Source organism: Micropterus dolomieu, linkage group LG08, assembly GCF_021292245.1.
Source record: "Micropterus dolomieu isolate WLL.071019.BEF.003 ecotype Adirondacks linkage group LG08, ASM2129224v1, whole genome shotgun sequence".
Classification (NCBI taxonomy): Eukaryota; Metazoa; Chordata; class Actinopteri; order Centrarchiformes; family Centrarchidae; genus Micropterus; species Micropterus dolomieu.
The window spans coordinates 28211438-28234795 of NC_060157.1; the positions used below are offsets into that span (position 1 = coordinate 28211438).

A 23358-nucleotide genomic window follows, 5' to 3' on the forward strand; every position below is an offset into this window, starting at 1 on the left:
AAACATAGTGTTGTTAGGTGTTGGTATGAATAAATAGTATGCATGCCAGTTTAAAAATACGGTCATTTTAAAGGTGCAGCTGCTTTGCAAGAAACGAAACATGCACATCTTATACAACATGACCAAAGACCTTTTCATGAATTTTGATAAACTACCTCTCACTATGCATTATTCACCCTGCAGTGTAAATGGAAAGTCTTACTTCTTTAATCGGGGCTTTAGCTTCCTCCACGTGATCCGCATAGGAACATGAAGTGAATGAGAAGGATACTGGGAGCCAATTTAAAACGCAGGTTAATTTATGAGTAAGTTCAAACATGGAGTCTTGCATGCGCGCCGAATTCAAAATATCATCGTGATGATTAAAAATCAAGTCATATTTCATGTGACTGACAAACATTTCAACGCCCTTCATTCATAGTTACTAAAGCGGCTAGTGGTGACGTAATCCACTAGTGTGGGAGTCCAGACTCAGACCAGTTTAGGTCAGGAGCACAAAAAGTAGACTGAGCCTCCGTGACTTTGACGTAAGGGCAAATAGCAGATACGTGACTTATATTCACATTAGCTAACCAGAGTGATGAAACGGAGAGTATGATGAGCAAAAAACTGCTGTTGAAACGTATCCAAAACTTGCTAGCTACCGCCCTCCTGAGTAGCCTTTGGGAAAAAGTCAAGTGGCTATAGCTAACGCGAAGCTAGGAAACATTACTTGGCTAACCGGGTCCGTTGACAGGTTGACTTGTCACGCTGCTTGCTTAGCCATTACGGCTGCGAACTAGCGGCGTTGCCAAATTCAATGTGTACAATTGACATCCAAAACTGTATGGTAAGATAATGTTAGAAAGCCAAAGCGGGCGGCATTAGCTTTAGCATAACAAGAGCTCTGCTTTGGGAGTCAGCTGACAGCCTGCTGTAAGCTGCCAATAGTCCAGTGATGGATCAACTGAAAGTAAAGGATCGCATATTGGAAAACATCTCCCTGTCTGTCAAGAAGGTAAGCGCTGTCCGGTTGGTCGCCACGCTGAAATATTGTCAATTATTTTCACATGCTTGAATTACTGTAGCAAACGTTAGGTCATCTTTTGTCTTCTCAAGAAGGCAACTTTCTAGTCGGGGGGACATTACCAGCTCACTGTCATGTAGGGGCCTTGGCATTACTCATGTAATCAAATAACGTATACACGATTCCCTACAATTTCACAGTTCACCTTTTATGTTTTACAGCTCTAGTTTTCGGTTGTCATGCTCTATTTTCTTTTTTTCCTGACCATGGTGAACAATAGTTGCACCAAGCTCCTGTGTTTGCTCACTGCCGCATATGTTGTAAACACACTTGCAGCCATACTGCGGACACACATTTGCAACATAAGGGTTAGCCAATAGATCGTTGCTCCTAAATTCCATTTCAGCTTTAAAATGTGTAACAATTTTTGTTCCAGCTATGCCTGGTGTTGCGAAATTACCTTTCTCATAACCTGATAGACAACATTGCAACCTCCCCCCTCTCTCCCTGCATCTTAGTACATTCACTTTTCCAGGACATGTGCATTTGAGTTTTTATTTTGCACGGGCTTTCTCATCTGTCTCTGTTTTTTCCCATTAGAGTCCACCAAAAAGATAGAAAGACCCATCTTAGTGGGTTTAATGCACTGAGCCCAGTATTGTGTCTTACTTCCTTTATCCACATTTGTCTAATAGTTTTAAGTCCAAATGACTACAGAAGGACCATGAATGTGCTCATGAAATAATATGCCTCAAGCTTCCAAGAAAGTGTACAGTGTTTACCTCGGACAAACATTGCTTAGTCATGTGGATATAGTCACAGGATACAAATTCTCTGTCTTTGGGTCACATTACTCAGACCGACACTTCAGTTGGTCATAACTCAGGGTTCCTTAAGTTCAAGAGGGTTCTGCAGGACACTGTAGGACGGTGGACCATAATGAAACACATTTAGCATCATCTGCATGCAAGTGGTACCTTTCAGTAGAGCAGCCTGTTATCTTCCCTGGTGATGCTCTGTCAGACTTATGCTGCAGCCAACTTCACTTACTGTTTGTTCCATGGGTTTAATGGGTCTGTCTGGTCTTCAGCATTGAAATTGCAATACAAGGAGCACCTCCACACTGGAATCACAGCAGTAAAACACAACCTCAGTTGGATTTAGATCAGCAGCATTCCACTGCTTAGCACTAAATTCCTTAGTTGCTTTGACTGTATGTTGCACTGTAGGATCTTTGTGCTGCTATATGGCCCTAAACCAAGGGGATAATGTTCTTTGTGATAACTTTTCAAATTCAGTCAGTTCTTGAGATATAGTAGTAGCACTATTATACTTGGAATTGGAGATAAAATGTTCCTCTCCCCAGCAAAAAAACAGCAGAGAAACCCTGTCTCTCTACAGTTGCAGAGTTACTTTGCGGCCTGTGAAGATGAGACTCCAGCTATCCGAAATCATGACCGGGTCCTGCAGCGCCTCTGTGAACACCTTGACCATGCTCTGTTGTATGGGTAAGAGGCTTACTGGAAATAAATTGTGCACTTGAAAGAGGAAAAGTGCATAGGAGAAGATAGTATTCTGAATAGTTTTTATTTTTCATGCAAAAACTCTTTTTATGAATCCTATTATTCTAGTATTTTTGACATATGTACTAGCCTCATTGATCTAGATGTGGATACTACTGTTACATTGCTGTGAAAATTAAGTTCTTGTGCCATCTCTCTGCTCCCCTTGCCTCTTTTGGCCTCATGCATGTGATATTATTAGCTATTTTCTACATTGCAGGCTGCAGGACATCTCCTCAGGCTACTGGATCCTGGTCCTTCACTTCACTAGGAGAGAGGCTGTCCGCCAGATAGATGAGCTTCAGCACATAGCAACCAACCTTGGTCGAAGTGAGACATCTCTCTCACACAGTCAGACACACTCAACACGTACAGCACTTGGGGGGTAAAGCATCATTCATCTTTCAGTGGGTTATATGCATAGAAACAAACTCTTCTCCTTTCTGCATAGGCCGTGCATGGTTATACCTGGCATTGAGTGAGAGCTCTTTGGAGAGCTATCTGCGCCTCTTCCAGGAGAACCAAGGATTACTGCAGAAGTATTATTTCAAGTAAGTCATGCAGAAACCCTGATGTGAATTCACAAACTGATGCTATGTAACAGCTGGAAGTTGGATTGCATTTATGGAATTGCTTTTTGTTGTTATGCTGGAGAATAAATTGATATATTATTGTATTTTGTGGTGAGTAAATGTGTGCCTCTCTCTCACATGAAGCTAAGTGATTTTCTTGTCCACTAGGAATGCACTGGTTTGCAGTCATGACCACCTCACGCTATTCCTCACCCTGGTGTCTGGCCTTGAGTTCATTCGCTTTGATCTGGAGCTGGTTAGCATATATTTCTTTGCTCAATAGAAATTCAGCTCCTAAATGTGATCAGCATGTCCGTAATGTCTCTGTTGGGTCTAACTGGTTCAGGATGTGCCCTATCTGGATGTGGCCCCCTACATGCCTGAATATTACAAACCCCACAACCTGCTGGACTTTGAGGAGAGGCTGCCCAGCTCAGACAGCTTGTCCCTGCACTCCTTCACCTCCCTCACCTCCACCAACCTGGAGTGGGATGACAGTGCCATAGCCCCGTCCAGTGAAGGTAAGCAGTAGGGATGTCCAACCCTGTTCAAAGTTTTTAATATTGGGTGTCTGCCGAAAAAGAGTCAGAACCGATACTTGTCCGATATATATCCATCCATCCATCGTCAACCGCTTATCCTGCGTACACGGTCCGATATATATCATTATATTAAATTTACCTAAATGTTGATTAAATGTGTATCTGACACATTTAAATAACAGCCTGAATGCGCAGCCTTCTAAATTTGGCACAACTTATTTTTCCGTGATCTACTTGAGCCAGATACTAAGGACCCTGAAGGCCCAAAACCTTGCTGGTGAGCTTCCATCGTTGATATGATATGAATAAAAGTTAACTAGGAAAGTGACTCCTGAAATTGACGTGACACACTCTGCCAGAGAGAAGATGGATCACTCTGTTGAAGCTGTTAAGACTACAGAAACAGTCCATTCGCAGTTTTACAGTGGTGTTAGAGTGAATCTTAAATGTTATTTTATTAAAAATAATCTTTCACACTCACACACCAGCACTAGCAGGCTGAGGTGGACAGTAGAGTTCAGTAAAGAAATGATAGTAAGCAGCGCTGGTTTTCTCTCTTTGTCATTTGATCTAATGCTCAACTTTATCTCCAGCGATTGTCCACATTTAGAAGAGGTACACACAGTTAGACTAACTGGTTTGTCTAAAATTTACTGGTTTTTAATTCAGAATAATCTTTGGTCAGTTGGTGTCACTCCCACTAAATTACCCCCGTCAAATACCTAGTGTAATTTCTATGTGCTGCTGTGTCTTGAAATGCCTCTAATCGAGACACTTGTTATTATATGGACTAATTGGGATGTGACTGTCTTGCTGAATGGCAGCCTTTATTTTTGGGTTTATGATTTGATCAGGCCCGGCTGGAGTGCACATACACATTCAAATGCTTTGGCACGAATTCATACAGTGATGTCTAGCTAATGGCATGTTGTGACTCACTGATACCAAAGTGCATTTTATCAAATTGATCACTTGGCGTGCAGAGGCTGATGGTTACAGAATGTTCTCACTGGGGTTGTTGCAGCGCTCACTGAATGCCTTCCCCATCGCTCTCCACAAAATACGGAGCCGGTTTCCCTGTTCTAGTTCCCACATGTCTATTTTTCCCCATCAATTCTGTTATTTCAAATACCACATGTCATGTTAATTTTTTTTGTTTTTCTGCCATTGTCTCAATCTCCTCTCTCCTGTCTATACTCCATCACTCTCTAATGTTGAATGTTATCCCTCCTTTTTTTAGATTATGATTTCGGTGACATCTTCCCCGTGTTGCAGTCATTGCCAAGTGCAGACTGGGAAGGTGGGACATTGGTCAACCCCTCCCCACCCTGCCTTCCCCTCCCTCCCTCCCTCCTATCTGGCATGTCCATTCCACAGTTTGTGCTTAATGCATGCTGGGTACTTTAGCCAGTTATTAGACCTGTTCATGTAAAATACAGCTACCTGGTGCAAAAGACAGCTGATCAGAGAACATGAAAACAAGTATGATCAAAGGGTAATGGGTGAAAAGTGCTTTGATTTTTGGGAATGTATTCAGTTGGAAGACATGTAGACTTGGATCTGAAGTTGTGTGGCACATGACTTACGAACTATTAATATAAATGAAGTGGCATGTCGCTATGATTATAGCATAACTGGATTTGATGATCATAGGAAGCCTGTAGCTGACAACAAACCTCTACGGTGACCAGTTAGTTGATCTAACATCAAAGCCTTCTTTTGCCACACATTGCTATTTTCATTTACAGTAATACTTTTTCAGAAAGATTTTCTTAATATTAATTTTATGAGTTGACTTAACAGACAAGTAAATGAACAAAAATACAAAGCGTAATCTTACACAAAAAGTTGACAGGTAAGTTTGGGAAGAAGCGAGCACCTCTTTAGTTCACTGGAGAAGTCTGTGTTGGGTGGGTACATGGAACTATTCTGCATGTGTTACTCATCTGGGATGTGATCCTAATGCTCACTCTGCCTTATTATTTACCACAGCAAGATAAATGTCTGATCTAGCTGGTGCTCACCTCGTCCAGTCTTTCTCCATTTCACTGTGTTACTTGTTTGTCTGGTGTATCAGTTTTTGTAAAGCCTTCTCTTCCTGTGTGAGATGCAGCACAGGCCTAGGTTCAGCTCAGCTGTAGTGTGAGATAACAATCAAGAATAGTTGCTAAAGGCCATAGAGTGCAAATTTCTGTGTATTTCTACAACATCTGTTTGCAGTAAGCTGCTCTATGCACATGTCTGTTGTCTCATGGTTGACCATTCATTTCATGGTCTTAAGTTTATATATGTATATTTGTTTTTTACTTTGATGAAGCTCTTAATGAAAGTAGTTAGTGAAAGCAGAAGTGTCTCTTGTGATTTGGTCTATGCCATAGCTTGGTCAGTCCACTCGTGAATACAAAAATGCTGATTCTTGCAAATTATATTATTTAAATGTTTGTTTAGTATAACCCATCTCTAGCTGCAGCCGTAATGTTGACCTAGCCCTGTGCCACTGCAACGACAGCTGCCTGTGTACCTACTTCATGTCTTGCATTGCGTTTTGTGCCTCTTTGACCCTGCCAAAGAACACTGCAGCCCCTAACATTTGTTTGTGTGCAAAGCTGATGAAGAAATACACATTTTTGTGAAATTGTCTTGTTGATCAACTTTCCATTAGTGATCAAAACATAAACAACTGTAGTCTAAATTGCATTATATGGTAAACGCTTTGGTTTCCATTTTAGTACTCAACTTACCAGCAAGACAGTGTCAAAAAGTCTGTGTATTTATGTATATATATATATATATATATACAGTACTGTACAAAAGTTTTACCCAGGTATTGTAAAAGTGCTGTAAAATAAGAATGATGTCAAAAATAGACATGTAAATAGATTATATTTATCAATGAACAAAATGCAAAGTGAGTGAATAGAAGAGAAATCTAAATTACTTCAACGTTTGATGTGACCACCCGTTGCCTTCAAAGCAGCATCACTTCTTCTAAGTTCACTTGCACAACTCCATATACGTAATAGGCATAGGCATACCGCGTGTAGGAGGAATAAAACTGGGTAAGGAACAGCCAAACAGCCTTAAGACTGTCAAAAAAGTCATGCACTATGGCAAAGTCTCTCCCAGGCAGAAGATTCAAAGCAGATGGTTTTTAGGATGTGCTGTCCAAGACCTTTTGAAGAAGCACAAAGAAAACGTGCAGCATTGAGGACCTTAGACGTAGTGGTCAGCCAAGGAAACTTACAGCAGCAGATGAAAGATACGTCATGCTTATTTCCCTCCAAAATCTAAAGATGTCCAGCAGTGCCATCAGCTCAGTCCTGCAGAAAACGGTGGGACCCTGGTACACCCATCTACTGTCTGGTCAGAAGTGGCCTTCATGGAAGACTTGTGGCCAAAAAGCCATACCTCCGACATGGAAGGCCACTGCACTCATCTATGCCCCAAAACATGGGAACTGGGGTGCAGTAAAATAGCAGCAGGTGCTCTGGACTGATGAGTCAAATAATTTGAAATATTTGGCTGTAGCATGACATACAGTGAAAGTCATTAAGACCTATCTTCAGCATACAGGAGAACATTGAGTCCTGGAAGTGATGGTATGGCTCCCACAGAGCCCTGATCTCAACATCACCAAGTCTGTCTTACATGAAGAGAGAGAAGCAACTGAGGCTGCCTAAATCTACAGAAGACCTGTGGGTAGTTGTCCAAGATGTTTGGGCCAACCTTCCTGCTGAGTTCCATCAAAAAATATGTGCATGTGTACCTAGAAGAAATGATGCTGTTTAGAAGGCAAATGGTGGTCAACCAAATACTGATTTGATTTAAAACTTTTGCACAGTACTGTATATTTATGTATATATGTGTGACTATAATTAAATGTGAGTGACTGCTGCTTTTGTATTAACTCTTGGTGTCTTGGTGTTGCTTTTCATGGTAGAAGGTGACCTGACCGACCAGGCCAGCTGCCCACGATCCAGTGGCTCTGATCCCCAGACAGTCATCAGCGACGCGGTGGTCCCTTCTGCTGGCACTGTCAAGGTGAAAGTAGCAACTCATCTTTCTCCACACAGCCCAACGTTCAGGCACAACCCCTTCAACGAGGATTCGGACACCAACACCTCAGCTGACGTCACGCCAGTTCACGTGGCCAGCCGCCACACCACCACCACCATCACTGGAGATGACATGGACGGCACCTGCGATGAGCTGGAGGTCATCAGGTACAGTAGCTACAGCTTCAGTTTCTGGCTTGTATAGTTGATCGAACTGAAGTAGAACACATCTAACCACTCTGGTCTTCCAGGATGGCCAGGCGAAGGAAACCAGCCAAGAAGCGACGAGGGAAAGGCTCCACAGATTCCAGCAGCAGCATCCATAACTCCGTCTCCTCTGAGCACATGGAAATGGACAACAGCCTCCTGGCATCGGAGGATGTGGATTCATTAAACTGCACTGTAATTCAGCTGGATGCTGAAGCAGAGTTGAGGAGAAGCAGAGGGGGATCAGAGGTTGTGGAGGAAGATGAGGACGGAGTCGAAGGCCTCCTACGGCTCCCAGAGATGACAGACACGTCCATGGACACTGTGGGCCAACCCCTCCGTGAAGTGATGGACCGGCTCAATGGGGCTCTGGATAGGGAGGAGGCCTGGGAGCACCCACAGGAGGGGGAGGAGAATAACAGTGAAGGCTGTGACCAGGGCCCTGAGCTGCCTGCGCAGCAGCCCTTTCGAGAAGATTCAGGGGGCAAGCCACCTGACCCAGTCTCCTTCCTGCAGGCCTCTCCTGCATCCACAGACTTATGCTGCTTTACCCCCCTCAGTCCAGACCCTACTCCCACAGGTGGTGGCCACTATGACTTTACAGAGCATAGCCAGTTGCAGACTATTTCAGGTGGCCTTGAAGATGAAGGAGAGGCAAAAGAGGCAGCAAGACAGGAGCCAAAAATGAAACCCGGGGAGGAAGACACAGAAAAAGGAGAGGAAACGGACAAGAACACACTTACTAAGGAAGCAGAACAACTACAAGAGGATAAGCTTAGTCCCTCTGATAGTTCTCACCCTGCAGAGTTTAAGTAAGGCATTTCAATAAAATGAATTGTTTGTTGTTCTAATGCTGTTTAAAGTGTGTCTCATGTTCTTCATTGTTCACATTTCAGGGTGGATAACAATCACTTGCTTCTTCTCATGATTCATGTATTCAGAGAGAATGAGGAGCAGCTCTTCAAGGTGAAGGTTTAATCATTTTGGAAGAAGTAAACATTTTTGGAATAACTGCTGTAACATTAATAATAGAGTGATACAATTTTGAGAAGACAATACAGTGATGTCCTGGCCTTTTAACAGGCCTGTTTTGGAAAAAAAAAAGATTGTCTTGAAAAGTAATCTTTCTTTCACCTGCCTTTAAGACACTGAGGAAGGCATTGAGGAAGTGGTTTGGAGACTGTTGCTCTGTGGTGTGCTGCAAAGCTCAGTTTGTCAGTTGCCTATTAACTGCTTGTACTCAGGCTGTAGTAATTTACATCTGTTTTACTGTTTTCCACTTCTTTCTAAATTATGCAAATAAAAGGCAATTAATTAATATTATTTCACATTAGCTTCTAAATTTTTTTCAAGTATAAAGTGATTGAAGACTTCACTGATTTGTGATAAACGATGAAAACCAACAGCTGCTGACTGTATGGCTATGGCTGTATGTTTATTTAGTCTGTAATCTGCTATATTTGTGGCAGCACTTTGCTACAGATACAGTCTGCTATCTGGTTGCCCCAACCCATCACTAGTGAACAGAGGAGTTTGATACAGATGAATATGGAGGTTGCAGACATTTGACAGAACCGATCTGTTTTTAGATGGTGAGAATGAGTACAGGCCATATGGAGGGAGACCTGCAGCCCCTTTACCTGCTGCTGACGGACTGTTACATCTACCTGCTAAGGAAGGGTAAGTGGCTAAAAACCCAGCGTACATTGACTTTATTCTGTAACAAGGGGTTGGACAGTACAAGTCTTTAGATATATATAAGTATGGGGAGTCGCAATACATTTTTTACAATGGAAAACGAGCATTGAGCTCTTACATGTAGGGAATACAATTTTGATCATGACTGTAAACTGATGGTGGCCACCTGTACTAGCAGCCCTGAGAGTTGCTTTTTCTGAATGATCCCTGCAGATCTGAGAGTTTCTATCATTGTAATTGTCCTATAAGATCTACACGATGTTCAAAAAAGACATTTAAATAGGGTTATTCTGTAGAAAGAAAATATATAACTTGCTTGGCTGCACATGTGTTTTCCTCCACAGGTGCAGCAGAGAAGCCCTACACAGTAGAAGATGCTGTTTCTTACAATGAGCTAGACTATCTTTCAGTAAGTGTCCTGCACAACAAAGGTTCTTTTTTCTCTCATTTGTCCATTTCTTATGTTACATATATTCTCCTACAAACCCTTTCCTGTTGTCTACTTGCAGTCATCTAAGGGCTTTTAGGGATCTAAAGTTCCTTAATGTTACAAAACATGTTGTGAGTTAATAGAGTTGTATGTTCTTGTTGTACAGTGCTCTATTGCCCCACAACTGTCACATCATCTTGAATCTGTAGAAGAGCTGATGATTTTGGAGAATAATCAAATTTTTTTTTACTATTATTGCAATTGTGATTTAATATGCAATTCATTTTTACACTTTTTTTTTCTTTAAAACAGACAAGCAGTAAATCAGTGTATAGTATTAGATAGATTGAACATCCACTTGTAGGACAGGCCTGTGTTAGGATGAAATTGGGTGATTCATGAATTGCATGAATTATTATTATGAGCAATGGTGGAAAAGAAGTATGAAATTATAATAATACAAGAAAGATAATTTGAGTCAAGTCATGGCATTAAATAATATGATATGATATAATATCATCAGATCGGCCTACTTACAGACCACAAGAAAAACTAAATTTACCACATTGTATTATACAGTAAGAGCTCAATATAAAACCCACAGTTCAACCACCAATTAATGAGTCCTTTTCTCAGTTCAAATCCCCACAAGAGTCCATCTCTGATCAAAAACCTCCTTTTCTATATCCCTGTAAGCAAACAAAAAAAACCAACTCAGTTTGAGGTTCAATTCAAAAGTTGGCCAACGAAAATAAAACCAAGTGACGCCTCTCTTGTTTAATAGACAAGCTTAGTAATTCTCCGACAACACCGGAGCACCCCGGTGTGCCCCCGATGCTGGTGAGCAGCACACTGGCTGTAACCAGGCTCTAAAGTTTCTGTAGTGTCAGCTTCTGTCAAGCTTAAGGCCGTTGTACATCAACAAGTGAATGTAAAGCGTAACGTGCAAAGTTTATGCTTCCTCAGCAGACTAGTTTACTCTGGTGTGTCATTTGACCAGAGTGTAATAACAGCCTTTGCGATTAGAAAATCTCATTTTATCATATCGCGATAATATCGCAAATGCAATTAATCGTTCAGTCCTAATCTGTAGTCTTGTTAATGACGTGATATTTAGGAACCATATAGACTCGAGCATGATGTGACAGCTACGGTAGTAGAACACAAAGTTAGTTTTGTGTCTTATGTATTAGTTGTAATGCTGTTTTCCTTTAGGTGGGCCTTGACCAACAGACTGTGACAGTGGTGTGTACCAACAGACGAAGAAAATTCCTATTGGATACAGCTGATACCTCTCTGACTATGTGAGTGTATCATTATGTTTCTTGATACTCTGACATACTGGATTAGATACAAAGATTGTAAAATTGAACTTTTCAAAACATCCAACATTCATTTCCACTGTTTTTGCAAGCTATGCACAGACACCTATTGTGTCCTCCTGCCAAGAGCCAGCATGCTCACCTCTAAAATCTCAGCTACTCATGTGCACATCTGTGGTGTTATGGGTTAAGAATATTGACTTTGAGCTGAAGAGGACTCATCACAAAATGGATGATTGTTACTCTCTCCTCTGACCCTATTCAATCCGTCCTTCTTCATTTACAGCTGGTTCTTGTCGGTACTCAAGTCAGCCATGGTGAAGGGCTGTCGTGAGCCTCCTTACCCCTCTGTTCTGACTGATGCTACTATGGAAAGACTGTCTCTCACTAAGTTTGTCTCCCAGGAGTCTCACTGTGAGGTAAAGACATTTTAAACTTCACATATACTGTACAGGTCCGAGGTCTCATTTATAAAATGTGAGTAGGATCCTAACTAAAAATGTACACACAAGCTGAAAATGGGGTGCAGACTTTCCTGATTCATGGCTGAATCTTTGTGAGCCGGTTTCACTGGTTGCTTTTGAATTGAAGCTGGCAATTCTGCCTTCAGATGTTATGACTGATTACTTAACAACATTTTGATATTTTATGACCTTGTAACTGATTATTTATTTCCATCTTAAATGTGCAATTGTACTACTGCCTGCCTTGGCCAGGACACTCCTTGGAAAAATAGTTTTTCTGGTTTAATAAAGGTATATTAAAACAATTTAAAATCTAAAACTGTAACAGAATATAATGCAGAGCAGCTGCTAGTTAATGTAGCCACGACACAAATGTATTCAGTTCTTCTAATATTACACTTGTCTGTGATATTCCCTGTCTCACTTGGCCCTGACTCTCCCTGTTCTGTGGTCACTTCAGCTCACAGGAAAGCAACAAATGTTTGTGAACACCAAACTGTCTTCAATGCAAACTCTGATGACATGCTATTAACCTAACAAAGTCATTTTACTCTGTGAATTATACAGCATGTCTACTAGCTATCCATACAACTTCCAAGCTCATCCTCCTCAGTTATTTCTGCTCCTCTGTCCTCTTCCTCTTAAAATACTGCAGGATGCTCATCTCTGTGTGAACATTTTGACCACTGTTACTTTTAAATTGTTTATGGACATGCATGTACACATACAGGACTTTTTTAAGGTCAAGGATGGTCAGAGACAGGGGCCAAAAAGTGGCCCAGGCGTTTGTCCCTGTTCAGTCCACTCTCCATGTCTTTAGAGAACTTTATTCCTGCATTCTTAAGAATTTTATGCAAGTAGAGTGTATAACTTTATGAGCCAATACATTTTCATAACTAGAAACCCCTCTCTAACTCTTCTAAAGTAATCACCTCAGCTGACCCCTTGAGTATGATAAATAATAAGCCATATCATCATGCTTACCATAAACTGGTGCTTTGTGCTGTGCTGGTTCTGACTCTGCTATAGACCTCATCTCTGCTGTCTGTCTCATGTTCACCATGTCAGCGTAAGTACTGGTGCCACTGGTCAGCAGCGGGTAGAGTACTCAAAATCTTTACTCAAGAAAAAGTACAATTACTCCCATAAAAAGTAAAAGAATACAAATGACAAACCTATTTCATCTGCTGTTCATCAGGTTAGCTGTGCAACATGGTTATTTCAAGGGAATTCAATTTGCAATTATCTGTAATTTAGCTATTTCTACAACTATTTTCCTTTTTAAATCTCCATGAACTTATTGATAAGATCGCTTTAAAGTATCACGCTTGCTGCCCAGCCAACTATTGTTGCCTGTCTCTTTTATTATGGAGATGTATCCAACCAAACCACTTGCACATGCACAGGCAGCCAATACAATCTGATTATATAAAGAATCTAAATAATCTTCACAACGCAAAGAATGATTGTGGCGCTTTACTGCATAACTGCGTGCACAGCCTGGATGAGCTCATTTCGGTTAAGGAAGGAAAATGCAGATTACAGACTGGTGAAGTTATGAAGATATGAATGGAAAACTTAGCGAAATTAAAAGTAGGCCTACATTAGATGTACCCACCCCTGCTGCAGACCTCATCACTCCCTTCAGCTAGAAGTAACAGCAGCACAAAAGAAAAGTCTGTAATATTGAGACACTTTGGTGCACCGGCATCGAACAACTTCTTTTTTTCTCCCTCAACATTTCTACAGGCTACATTTTGTCCACGACTGATGTGGAGTGTGTGAGTGATTGACTGGTCACTTAGTAACCTGCCTCCTATATGAGCCAGCTCCGAAATCGCCTGAGCCAGGAAGGCAATGCCAAATAAAACTTTACATTAGTAAAGAGGGGGGGACCAAACATAGATTTTGAAATGAAATATGTATAATGCCTCCTCTGCCTATCAGGTGATGAATCTCACCACAAATCCACGCAAGTTAATTTCAGCGCCTCTGATACAGTGCAGCTCACAGCTTCAGGTGGAGCAGAGAGGACAGACACAGAGCTACAGCTGGATCATCTTATTCTCCACTAATTTGCAGGAGAATAAATAATAACAATAATCTAGTTAGTAAAGCGAGTAAAGTTCAATTTTCGGCCTTTTGTTGTTTGTTTTTTAAAAATCCTTCTGAGATCCGGGACTTTTCAAAAAACCCCAGGCTAACGACGACGCTGCTTACAGAGATGAAGCTGATTTACAGAAAGCTGAAAAGAAATCTCAAACACCAAAGTATGCTTCAGAAAGTGGTTAGCAGTAATGTAAAGTATACATGATTTGAAGTCAGCTATGCAAACACTGATTGCTAATGTTTGCTAATGTTGACTTTGAAGGAGTGGTCAACTAATGCTACTAATGCTTGCCTGTTTCTGCAGGTATCTGAAGTGTCTATCCAACTGTATTCACTGGTCCATTGGGAGGATCCAATGGACATGAATTTGTCACCCCAGGGCGGCCCTCCAAAGTCTGGAGTACCTTCCAGCACCAAGGAGGGGACTCTGCAGTACCGAGCTGGAACCACCTATCTGGGCAAAGAGCTGTGGAAAAGCTGCTACCTTGTCCTCAGGTAATGGGCAGGTTGTACAGATCATTACTCCTTGCAGCTGGTATGTTCCCTTAAATATACATCGGCTGGGTGTCGTACTGAATATCTCACATTAACCTTGCCAGCTTCCCAATACACAGTGGGGGGGGGTCTCTCTTTATCACAAAAACACTGATGGGCATTCATGTTACTTCCCATTGTAATATTCATACATTTATTGAACATTGATTTATCTCTAGTTCCATTGTATTATATTTAGGGATGGGATTATTATATTCAGGGACAGGATCAGCCCCAGATAGGGCCCCTTGTCACCGATACCCGATCCAGCTATTTCAGTCAGTATCATTCGATATTGGTATCAGATCGGAACATATCTAATTAAATTATAGGAGTAATACCTGATAGAGCTATGGCAATGAGAAAGGCTTACATGCTGCACATCCTTTTATTGGTGGCAAAATAAATTATGACTTTATCTTTGCTCAAATCACTGCCACCTGCCCTACATCAGTGGCGTGACAGGTTAAATCAAGTGTACTCAATGGGAAAAATAACAGCAAAACTCAATGTAATTGGTTAGTTTAGATTACCAATGTGATAAAGTGCTGTTCTTTTAAGGTATTTTTATTTTTTGGAGACTTCTCTATATCAGGCCGTGATTGGTGTTTTTTTGTTTGTTGTTTTGTATTTGTTTGCTGAACTTTATATACTGTAGTTTTTCTCTTTTATTTTCTGACATCTAACATATTGTAATCGTGAAAAAGCTAGTGAAATATATGAGGGGAAAAAACAAATTGGAAGTGCCTTTTATTTTTTTGTAAAACAGTCCAGATTAATGCATTCTATAAAGCTCAAAATGTATGCTATATATTATATTAAAAACGTAATTTAATGTCACACTTCTGATTAGGTGAATATAAATCGTTGTCCTCTTTTCTTGCAGCAATGGGATTCTGTACCTGTATGCAGCAAGATCTGATGTGACACCTCTGCAGTCAGTCACTATGGGGTAAGCTTCAGCTTGCTGAAAGATGGTCCATGTTGACATTTTGACTTGTCATAGTATGAAAAACACTTCCCACAAGTGTCCCGGTAAGCCATGGCAGGGTTCACAATACTAGGACCCTGAAACTGAAGCAGCTAAATGGAATTCAATCTTTTTATAATTCACTCTGTCGACTACTGTGATATATCAGTGATGTCTTCAGGGAAAAAGGCCTATTAGACCGGAGATGGTTAACCTGCAGAGGCCTTTACTAAAAACAGTACTTTTAAGAAAATAATGTTCACTGATACATTTTCATGCTCTTTGTTATCATTTCCCAACAGAGGAGAGCACTGTGGAGGCTGCCGTCGCTCAAACAGCACAGAGCGTCCCCATGCCTTTCAAGTCATCCTGACAGAGCGGCCTCCACTGGAGCTCAGTGCCAATGATGAGCAGGACATGGCTGACTGGATGCAGCTGCTCTGCCAGTCTGTCTCCAAAGGGGTAAGGAATTGCATAGCACACAAACCACATGTTTAGCAAACTTTTTTTTTTTTTACATTTCCAATATTGCATGCATCTCAACTTTTTAATAGATACAGGGGGACAATGCTTGGTGTCACAGTCTGTCTGTTCATTAGTCCACACAAGGTTTACACAGTCCATAAAAAATAAAACTAAACTAAAACAATTCAGCTATGTATGTACAACACTATATACTTTGCACCAACCAGTCACATGTACTGTCAATACTGTCAATGTACAACATGCTGAATTAGAACAAACACTTTGTGATATCCCACATACTGTTGTGTTTAATCTTAAGTGGAGAAACTCTTCAGTCAAGTTAGATTGGCTTTCCTCACAGCTTTTTAACAAGAAGTGACCATACATAAACACCCTTAATAAATAATCCCTGTAGCATGCTAACCTGGCTGTACAGACTGAAAAAGTGAATTGTTAGGACAGCTGCTGATGTACATCGTATGCAAGAGGCGTATGTTCTCTTAATGCAAAATGTCAGTATGGATTAATAGATAAACCCTGATTATATTGGTAAGGATTAATCTACAACTCCTTACCTGCAGGTCATCCCTCAGGGTGTGGCCCCCACTCCATGTATCCCCTGTTGCCTGGTGATGACCGACGAGAAGCTGCTTACTTGCCATCAGGACTGTCAGACCAGCTTCTTCCGTTCGTTGGGCAGTGCAGACATCTGCGACATCACTGCTGTCAGCCTGGAGGCCGACAAGGAGTACTGTGTCATTGTAAGTGACCATCTGTTTAACCCCTCTTGGACTCCTTTTACACTTTAATTCATTATTTTATGTATTTGTGTGCATCTACATATACCCACAGTTTTAATGTATTAACTATGGAATTAAGTTAAGTTTTCAGGAGTGTCCTTCACTCAGGTTAAAAAAAATTTCCTTTGTGATGTTTTTTAAGCTAGATGCTGAAAGTCACGAATGATCTCTGCAAAACAATTTGTGATGCAGATGAAGTGCTGAGTTAATAAAACTGAATTATAAATATAAGAAAGCACCAGTTCCATCATGGCATCCTAATGTAAATAATAATATTAATAATACATTTTTATTTAAACAAATTTAAACAGTCTGTGGTGTCCTCAGGAGGTCAGGGAGAGCATTCCACAGAAGTGTGGATCATACCAGGCCTGTTGCAAAGAATCATCTGTCGTCCGGTTGGCCAATAATTTAAGTTCCGAGTAGCACGCCACAAAGCTTGTGCAATCCTGTTTTTACGATCTTAGAAATATATCAAAAATACGATCAATTTTAACTTTTAAGGACGCTAAGACCATTTAACATGCCTTTTATATCATCTCGACTGGATTATTGCAACAGACCTTTTACTACCCAAAAATCTATTAATTGACTCCAGACTGTCCAGAACTCAGCTGCCAGGCTTTTGACCAGAACAAAGAAATATAATCACATCACCTGTGTTTTAGCTTCATGACACTGGCTCCTAGTATGTCTTAGAATAGACTTTATTGATTACTTCTTCGTCGCCTCTCTCCTTGTCATATCTCTGACCTTTTAGTCCTAAATGCACCCGCACATACTTTGAGATCCTCGGGCAGAGGTCTGTTGTCTGTTCCAGAGTCTCAACCGCAAACTAAAAGGGACAAAGCATTTGCAGTCAGGGCCCTGTTCATTTATACCAAACAAACTGTACTAGCTTACTTGGGTATTTTAAGACCTGATGGGTCTAGGAAATAGTTAAACTCTAGTTACATTTTGTCATTTATCAAGTATCTTCCACCATTACATTTTCTCTTTTGCTTTGTAACAAATAATCGCACACAGACAGAACAAGAGGAATTTGTTTTCTAGTTTAATTTAGATTTTACTCTATGTATCTGAAGGCATTCCATCATATATATATATATATATATATATATATATATATATATATATATATATATATAAAAATAAGTATGTTGTACTGCTATAATTATCTTATGTTTAGGACCTTTAATGTAAGCCTTCACTCTTTGCTTTTTCTGATTTTTGCCTCTGTAGGAGTTTGCAGCAGATCGGACACAGTTCCTTCCTCCATGGGTCTTGTACTTTAGCGGGTATGGAGAGAGACATCGACTGCTGGAAGCATTAAACAACACATGGAAGGCCATTTACCAGGTGGGAAGAGAAACTGTTGTTTTTTTTCTTTTGTTTCTCAGTGAGATCACGTTGTTCATTACAGTTTTGTATGACAGTTATCAGTTAATATTGTAATATTGCAACACTTGCTGTCCCAAAATTCGTCATTGAAAACTTAAATCCGCTGGCCATCCATCTGTTTGAACTCTCTCGTATGTCACTATACACAGGTTGACCTTCCCCACAGAGATGTGTCAGATCCGTCTGTGCAGAAGCGTTGTGGTGAGGCACTCGCCCTGATGAGCAGCGCCTGGCAGAGGGCAGACAGTCTGGCGCGAGGCAGAGCCCAGCGTGAACCCTGGTGCTGATGAACGCACACATACACTTACCTGTGGGTAACCACGGAGACAGACTGATAGTTTAACAGTCTGATATAACTCTAGGATAGATTTAACTCTTACATTACAGTCTGTGTCACTGCAAACTGTTCAGAGTTCTGAAAGACTGAGAGAAACCAATTCGGTGTGGTTATTGGTTGCTTAAGCTTACGATGCACCACTGATTGACTGATGAAATGTTTCTATCAGAGAAACTTCCTGCAGAAGAAGCAATGTATATGGCACATCGCATCGCAATGATGCAACAGTAAGACGTTGAAATGAAATTATGAAATGAAATTATATGAACGAGCCTCTGGCAGTCCATTACAACAGATTTGATTTGATGCTGGTAATACATTTCCGTAATTCCTTTGTTTGAAGTTTTTCCGAGATAACAGCAGTGCAGAACAAATCTGCTGAATCAAGGAACAGTCTGGTGTCACATGATGTGATATTTTTTTACTCTCTGGATGGAAAAAGCTCTGTAGGAAATGGTAAAGGATTTTTTGATGGATAAGTGGACAACGCACATACACTAGTTGTGTCATGGGGGGGGGGGCATCAATATAAATCCTGCTGAGTTTAGTTCAAGTTTTGTCTCCACCAAGTAAACATCATACAGTTGTCTTTAGAGGTGAATCGACCTTAAAATCAACACTGATATAGAAATGTTCTCTTCTAAGCCTTGGCTTTGAGATATGGACAGCACTGAAAATGACATCAATCTGGATGGTCCTTGTGATATATATCAAGAAAGCTATAAATGAAGGGACAGTTGCTGCTTGTTTGCATCATGGAACAGTGTGACTCCTTGCTTACTAACAGTTAGTGTGCAACAATTATAGTGCAAATGTACAGCGCTGCACAGTAATGCATAATCACTGATGGTTGTGTGTGTGTCTTATATTCAGCTTGAGAGAATGAGGACATGAAGAATATCTGGATATTTAACACTTGGCATTGTTACATGACATGCTTATGCCTGTCGTCTATCTGAGATCTTGCCTATTTAAATGTTGCTCTCAGATAAAAAACCTATCAGGAAATGCAACAGATATGCCTTTTTCTCCGCTCTGTAGATACGAGCGGAGGCTTCCATGCAGACTTGCACATTGTTAGTGTTATTATTTTTTTATTTTATGGTTCCAGTCATGGTTTTGTGTTAATTTCATAACATGTTTTATTTCCATTTTAGAGAAAATGGGAACAGTTGTTACTAAATTATTCCATTGAGTGGTAACATTTTAATGGTATTGACTTTGCTACTTCTCCTTTATTGTAGGTAAGTATAGAGTAAGAATTGTAGTCCATGTCAAAAATCCTTTGCGGACTGACAGCTAAAAGTTCTCGTGGCTTGTCATTTTTATTTTGCGTCAGTGTTTGGTACTGTACAGTACACTAAGATCTGGCCACTCCACTAAATAACAACATCCCTTTCTGCACTTTTAGTGGTGTAGGATAATGTTGGAGGTTCCTCGTAACTTCCTTAAATAGCCTTTCAACTTAGAGCAAGTGTAGCATCTGTTAAATGTTCAAGCTTTACTTGTAAAGGAATAAGAACTACAAGGCCCTAAACCAAACCCTTTTATTTTCCCTACAAATCATATTCAGTAGATGGAAGTGCGTGTGTTACAATCTGTCCGTACTAGAGTAATGCTGCTCTGTCATTTAGCGTGTGTGACTGCTTTCATTGCAAGGCTGAGATAAGTGTGAGACTTACTTTGCAATGACAATGTTGCCTTTTTCACAACCTTGACTGAACTGGACAAAATGGCCAATTCGTTTAACTAAAGCACTATTTTTCCTGTTTGTAGTTGCCTTACACTGTAAAAATAGGTTGACTACATTGGGACACTTTAAACAATCATCTTCGTTAAAATTGTGGTTCTGATTTCTTTTGATAGAGAGGTTGAATATTTGCTTGATGTAGGGCTGGGTATTGATCCTAGAAGTGATCTCTCTGAGTAGAGACATAATGGTGTTCATATTGAATGTTGGCACAGAATTGTTGCTTATTGTCATCTGATTATTCTCTGATCAGATATAGTTTAATTGCTTTTGAAAACCCGGCAGGTTTTTGTAGAGAGTAAGGTATTGAAAGAATACAGTTTGGGTATTTTTACCAAAACTTGGGTACTGGGGTAAGCACCAGTATGGAAAAACCTTCAAATGATGCCCAGCCCTACTCATATGTCACTTAGGTATGTTTGTATGAAATCTTTCTCAGTCACATTGTTTAATGTCAGCATTAATCAGTGTTTTAAGCCTTTCTAAGTGCCACTCGGTCTCACTCATCTTCTGCTCTGTTACAAAGAAATCTAATCTCAGGTGAAAAAGGTACGTCACATCCAAAACCTTAAGACTCACCGTGTGTTTTTATTGCTGCTGTTTTGTCTAATTACATCTTTTTTAGTTCCCCTTTTTTATTTTGGTTCCTCCCATGTCCCATACAGCATTATGAAGTCACTATACGCACACAGAGAAGGTTGGAGTGATATTAAATGTTGAAAAAGGTTTTACGTAAGTCGTTTAATAATTTACTGGGCTCCAAAGTAGGATTGGTGGGCCGTGAATCCGCTCCCCCAGTAGATTATTTAAGGACATTCTGACCTAATAGTTGGACTTACTTGCCATGTTTGCTGGATTATCAATTAAAAAATGTACTGCTTTGAGTTGTGGCACATGAAGTGTATATAAAGAAAAGGTTGAAGTTAGTGTTTGAGCAGTGTTTTGAATGTGGGACATTGATGGATGACATCTTCTAAGTGATGCATTGTGAAGAAGTGCTTCTTGGTTTTGTTCATAAACGTATGCATGTAACATTTGTATTATGTTTAGTGTTTGTTTTTTTTTTCCAATTGTAAATAGAGCACTAAGCAAATATAACATACTGTACATTCACACATAAAGACTTGCATGTTCAGAAGGTTTTATACTGTTCATAATTGTAATGACTGTACAAATAAACCTTTGTGATTGAACAGTGTAAATGAATAAACTGAAATGAAACCTTGGCGGTGGTGTATGTGCAACATGTACCAGTACCTCTGCTTTTGACATATGCATCTCTGTCGTAGGTTGAACCAGTGAAGTGCTGTGCATTGAAAAAAGAGGGGGGGGGGAGGCACAAAAAACTGCACACAAAAAAATGGTTAAATAAAAGATAAGCGTGGTCCATGTTCTATGCTGTGCTCTTTCAGAGATGTCCGAGATGTTTTACCAATGTTGCAGTTCCCCCCAGACACCTGTAGAGGTCTTCTTATACCTATTATTAACAAGAATGTGGCCTGCCTGTATTTTACACAACAAATAGGTAATAAGTAATTTATAAACACAACCTTTTATAGAGACTTACTTTTAGCTTTCTCATCACATGACTAAAGGTACTAATGCAAAAATCTGATCTGAGACTGTGTTTCATGGTTTGGTCAAATTTCAGGCAAAAGTGTGCTTCCAACAGTTTGGGGAGGCGATCTCCTGTTTCAGCATGACAACCCGAGTGCACAACTCCAGGTCTATAAAGTAATTGTTATCATTTTTTGTGGGAAGACTTTCTAGGAGTCTGATAAAAGCATTATAATGCTAATAGCATTAGGAAAAAGACATGAATGTAATGATCTAGTGTCAACCATGTAGTGTATTTATCAATTGGACAGTTGCTCAGCACCATATTCTTGAGTGAACCACCCTGTTATGTATTTATTTTAGTCATATTTCCAGTTGCAGCTACCCAGCACAACCTCTGTGTTCTACCCCAGTGAGAAGCTCCATCACAGCATTTAGGGAAGTGTTTTGCTAAAAGGCTTGTTGACTTGAGATTTTAGGGCTTTCTTTTCAGCCCTATTTTATTTTGCAATATGGAAAATGCTGAACTTAATCTATCTTAATCTACTCCAAGTCTTTTTTCCTAATTTTGGTGAAGCAAAATCAGTCTCACTTGTCTCAGCTGACTCAACTGTCTTATTTGCATCTTACAAATGCCACAGATATTATAAATGCTCATAAATGAATACATTGAGAATATAGATCCCTTTGCAGCTATAATGATTTCATAGTGCAAAGAAGACAAGACAAAATACCAACACAGCTTATTTTTCTGTAGTTGCTAGGGCAACAAGTTACCACAGGTCTATATCAGATACTTTTTTTTTTTGCCAGCATAATTATGTCACCTTGGGTGTACTGTTACCATGGTTTCAACAAGCCATAAACTCTTCTCCCTGTCTGTATTGTTTTCTCTGCACCCAACAATACAGAACCAGATCAAAGAGGATTATAGGAAAGTGTGTTTTCACTCATTATGATGGGGGTTTAAAGAGTTTCAAGAGCTTAGAGAGGAAGGGAGGAAAAGACATCAATCCCCTGCGGGAATGGAAATTTAGGAAGATAATATAGCAGGAGGCATACGCAGACTGAAAGTTAACAGGCGATGAGATGATCAATCAGCATGCAGGGAACTGAGCAGAACCCAAGAACAGAGGGATGTCACTAGACACTGTGTAAAATTGATATCAATGACGCAGTACTTACAGAAAACTGTGCTGAGGGTGCCAGGCCTATTGTAAGTAGAAACAGCATGTAGTCGATGGAAAGTTTTGGATGACTCAGCAAGGGGTAGAAAAATGAAGTCAAGGAAGAGAAACACTCTCAGGTCAAGAAGATAAGTCAAATAGTGTGGGTTGTGTATCTTGGGAGTAACTTCTCAAAGACAATCCAACCACTGCCAGTATTCAGTCCACCCTCCAAAATGTAAGTGTTGCTTTGAATTAACACCATCATGATGATTCTGTGTTTCTTAAAGCATTGGCCAATACAAAAAGGAAGATTACTGGGCATTATTAGTGCTCCTTTCTCAGTGATCATTATGTAACGCCTGTTAATGTCTAATCACTGCAAAGTCTCACTGTGTTTATTAAACCCAT

At 40.2% G+C, this 23358-nt stretch overlaps 1 protein-coding gene across 2 annotated transcripts; it reads left to right on the forward strand.

The window, feature by feature from the left end:
- The first annotated feature begins 266 nt into the window (after positions 1 to 266).
- On the forward strand, positions 267 to 21450 carry plekhm2 (pleckstrin homology domain containing, family M (with RUN domain) member 2). 2 transcript variants are annotated; one of them, XM_046057453.1, is made up of 20 exons: positions 267 to 997; positions 2408 to 2514; positions 2789 to 2898; positions 3020 to 3119; positions 3309 to 3396; positions 3487 to 3661; positions 4923 to 4982; positions 7623 to 7905; positions 7989 to 8756; positions 8841 to 8910; positions 9534 to 9624; positions 9987 to 10051; positions 11288 to 11376; positions 11681 to 11813; positions 14272 to 14462; positions 15388 to 15453; positions 15774 to 15933; positions 16518 to 16697; positions 17979 to 18095; positions 18287 to 21450. In XM_046057453.1, the coding sequence occupies exons 1-20, from the start codon at positions 938 to 940 to the stop codon at positions 18422 to 18424; spliced, it is 3051 nt and encodes a 1016-aa protein (XP_045913409.1). In that variant the 5' UTR covers positions 267 to 937; the 3' UTR covers positions 18425 to 21450. The 2 variants fall into 2 exon arrangements, with proteins under 2 accessions (XP_045913409.1, XP_045913410.1); XM_046057454.1 differs by lacking the exon at positions 4923 to 4982.
- The last annotated feature ends 1908 nt before the right edge of the window (positions 21451 to 23358 follow it).

Bases quoted from the DNA above. Each gene is read 5' to 3' on its own strand.
- plekhm2 (XM_046057453.1), top strand. From the start codon at position 938: ATGGATCAACTGAAAGTAAAGGATCGCATATTGGAAAACATCTCCCTG. The intron at 3,662-4,922 runs GTAAGCAGTAGG...TCCTTTTTTTAG, and splicing joins CATAGCCCCGTCCAGTGAAG to ATTATGATTTCGGTGACATC. The intron at 11,377-11,680 runs GTGAGTGTATCA...CTTCATTTACAG, and splicing joins GCTGATACCTCTCTGACTAT to CTGGTTCTTGTCGGTACTCA.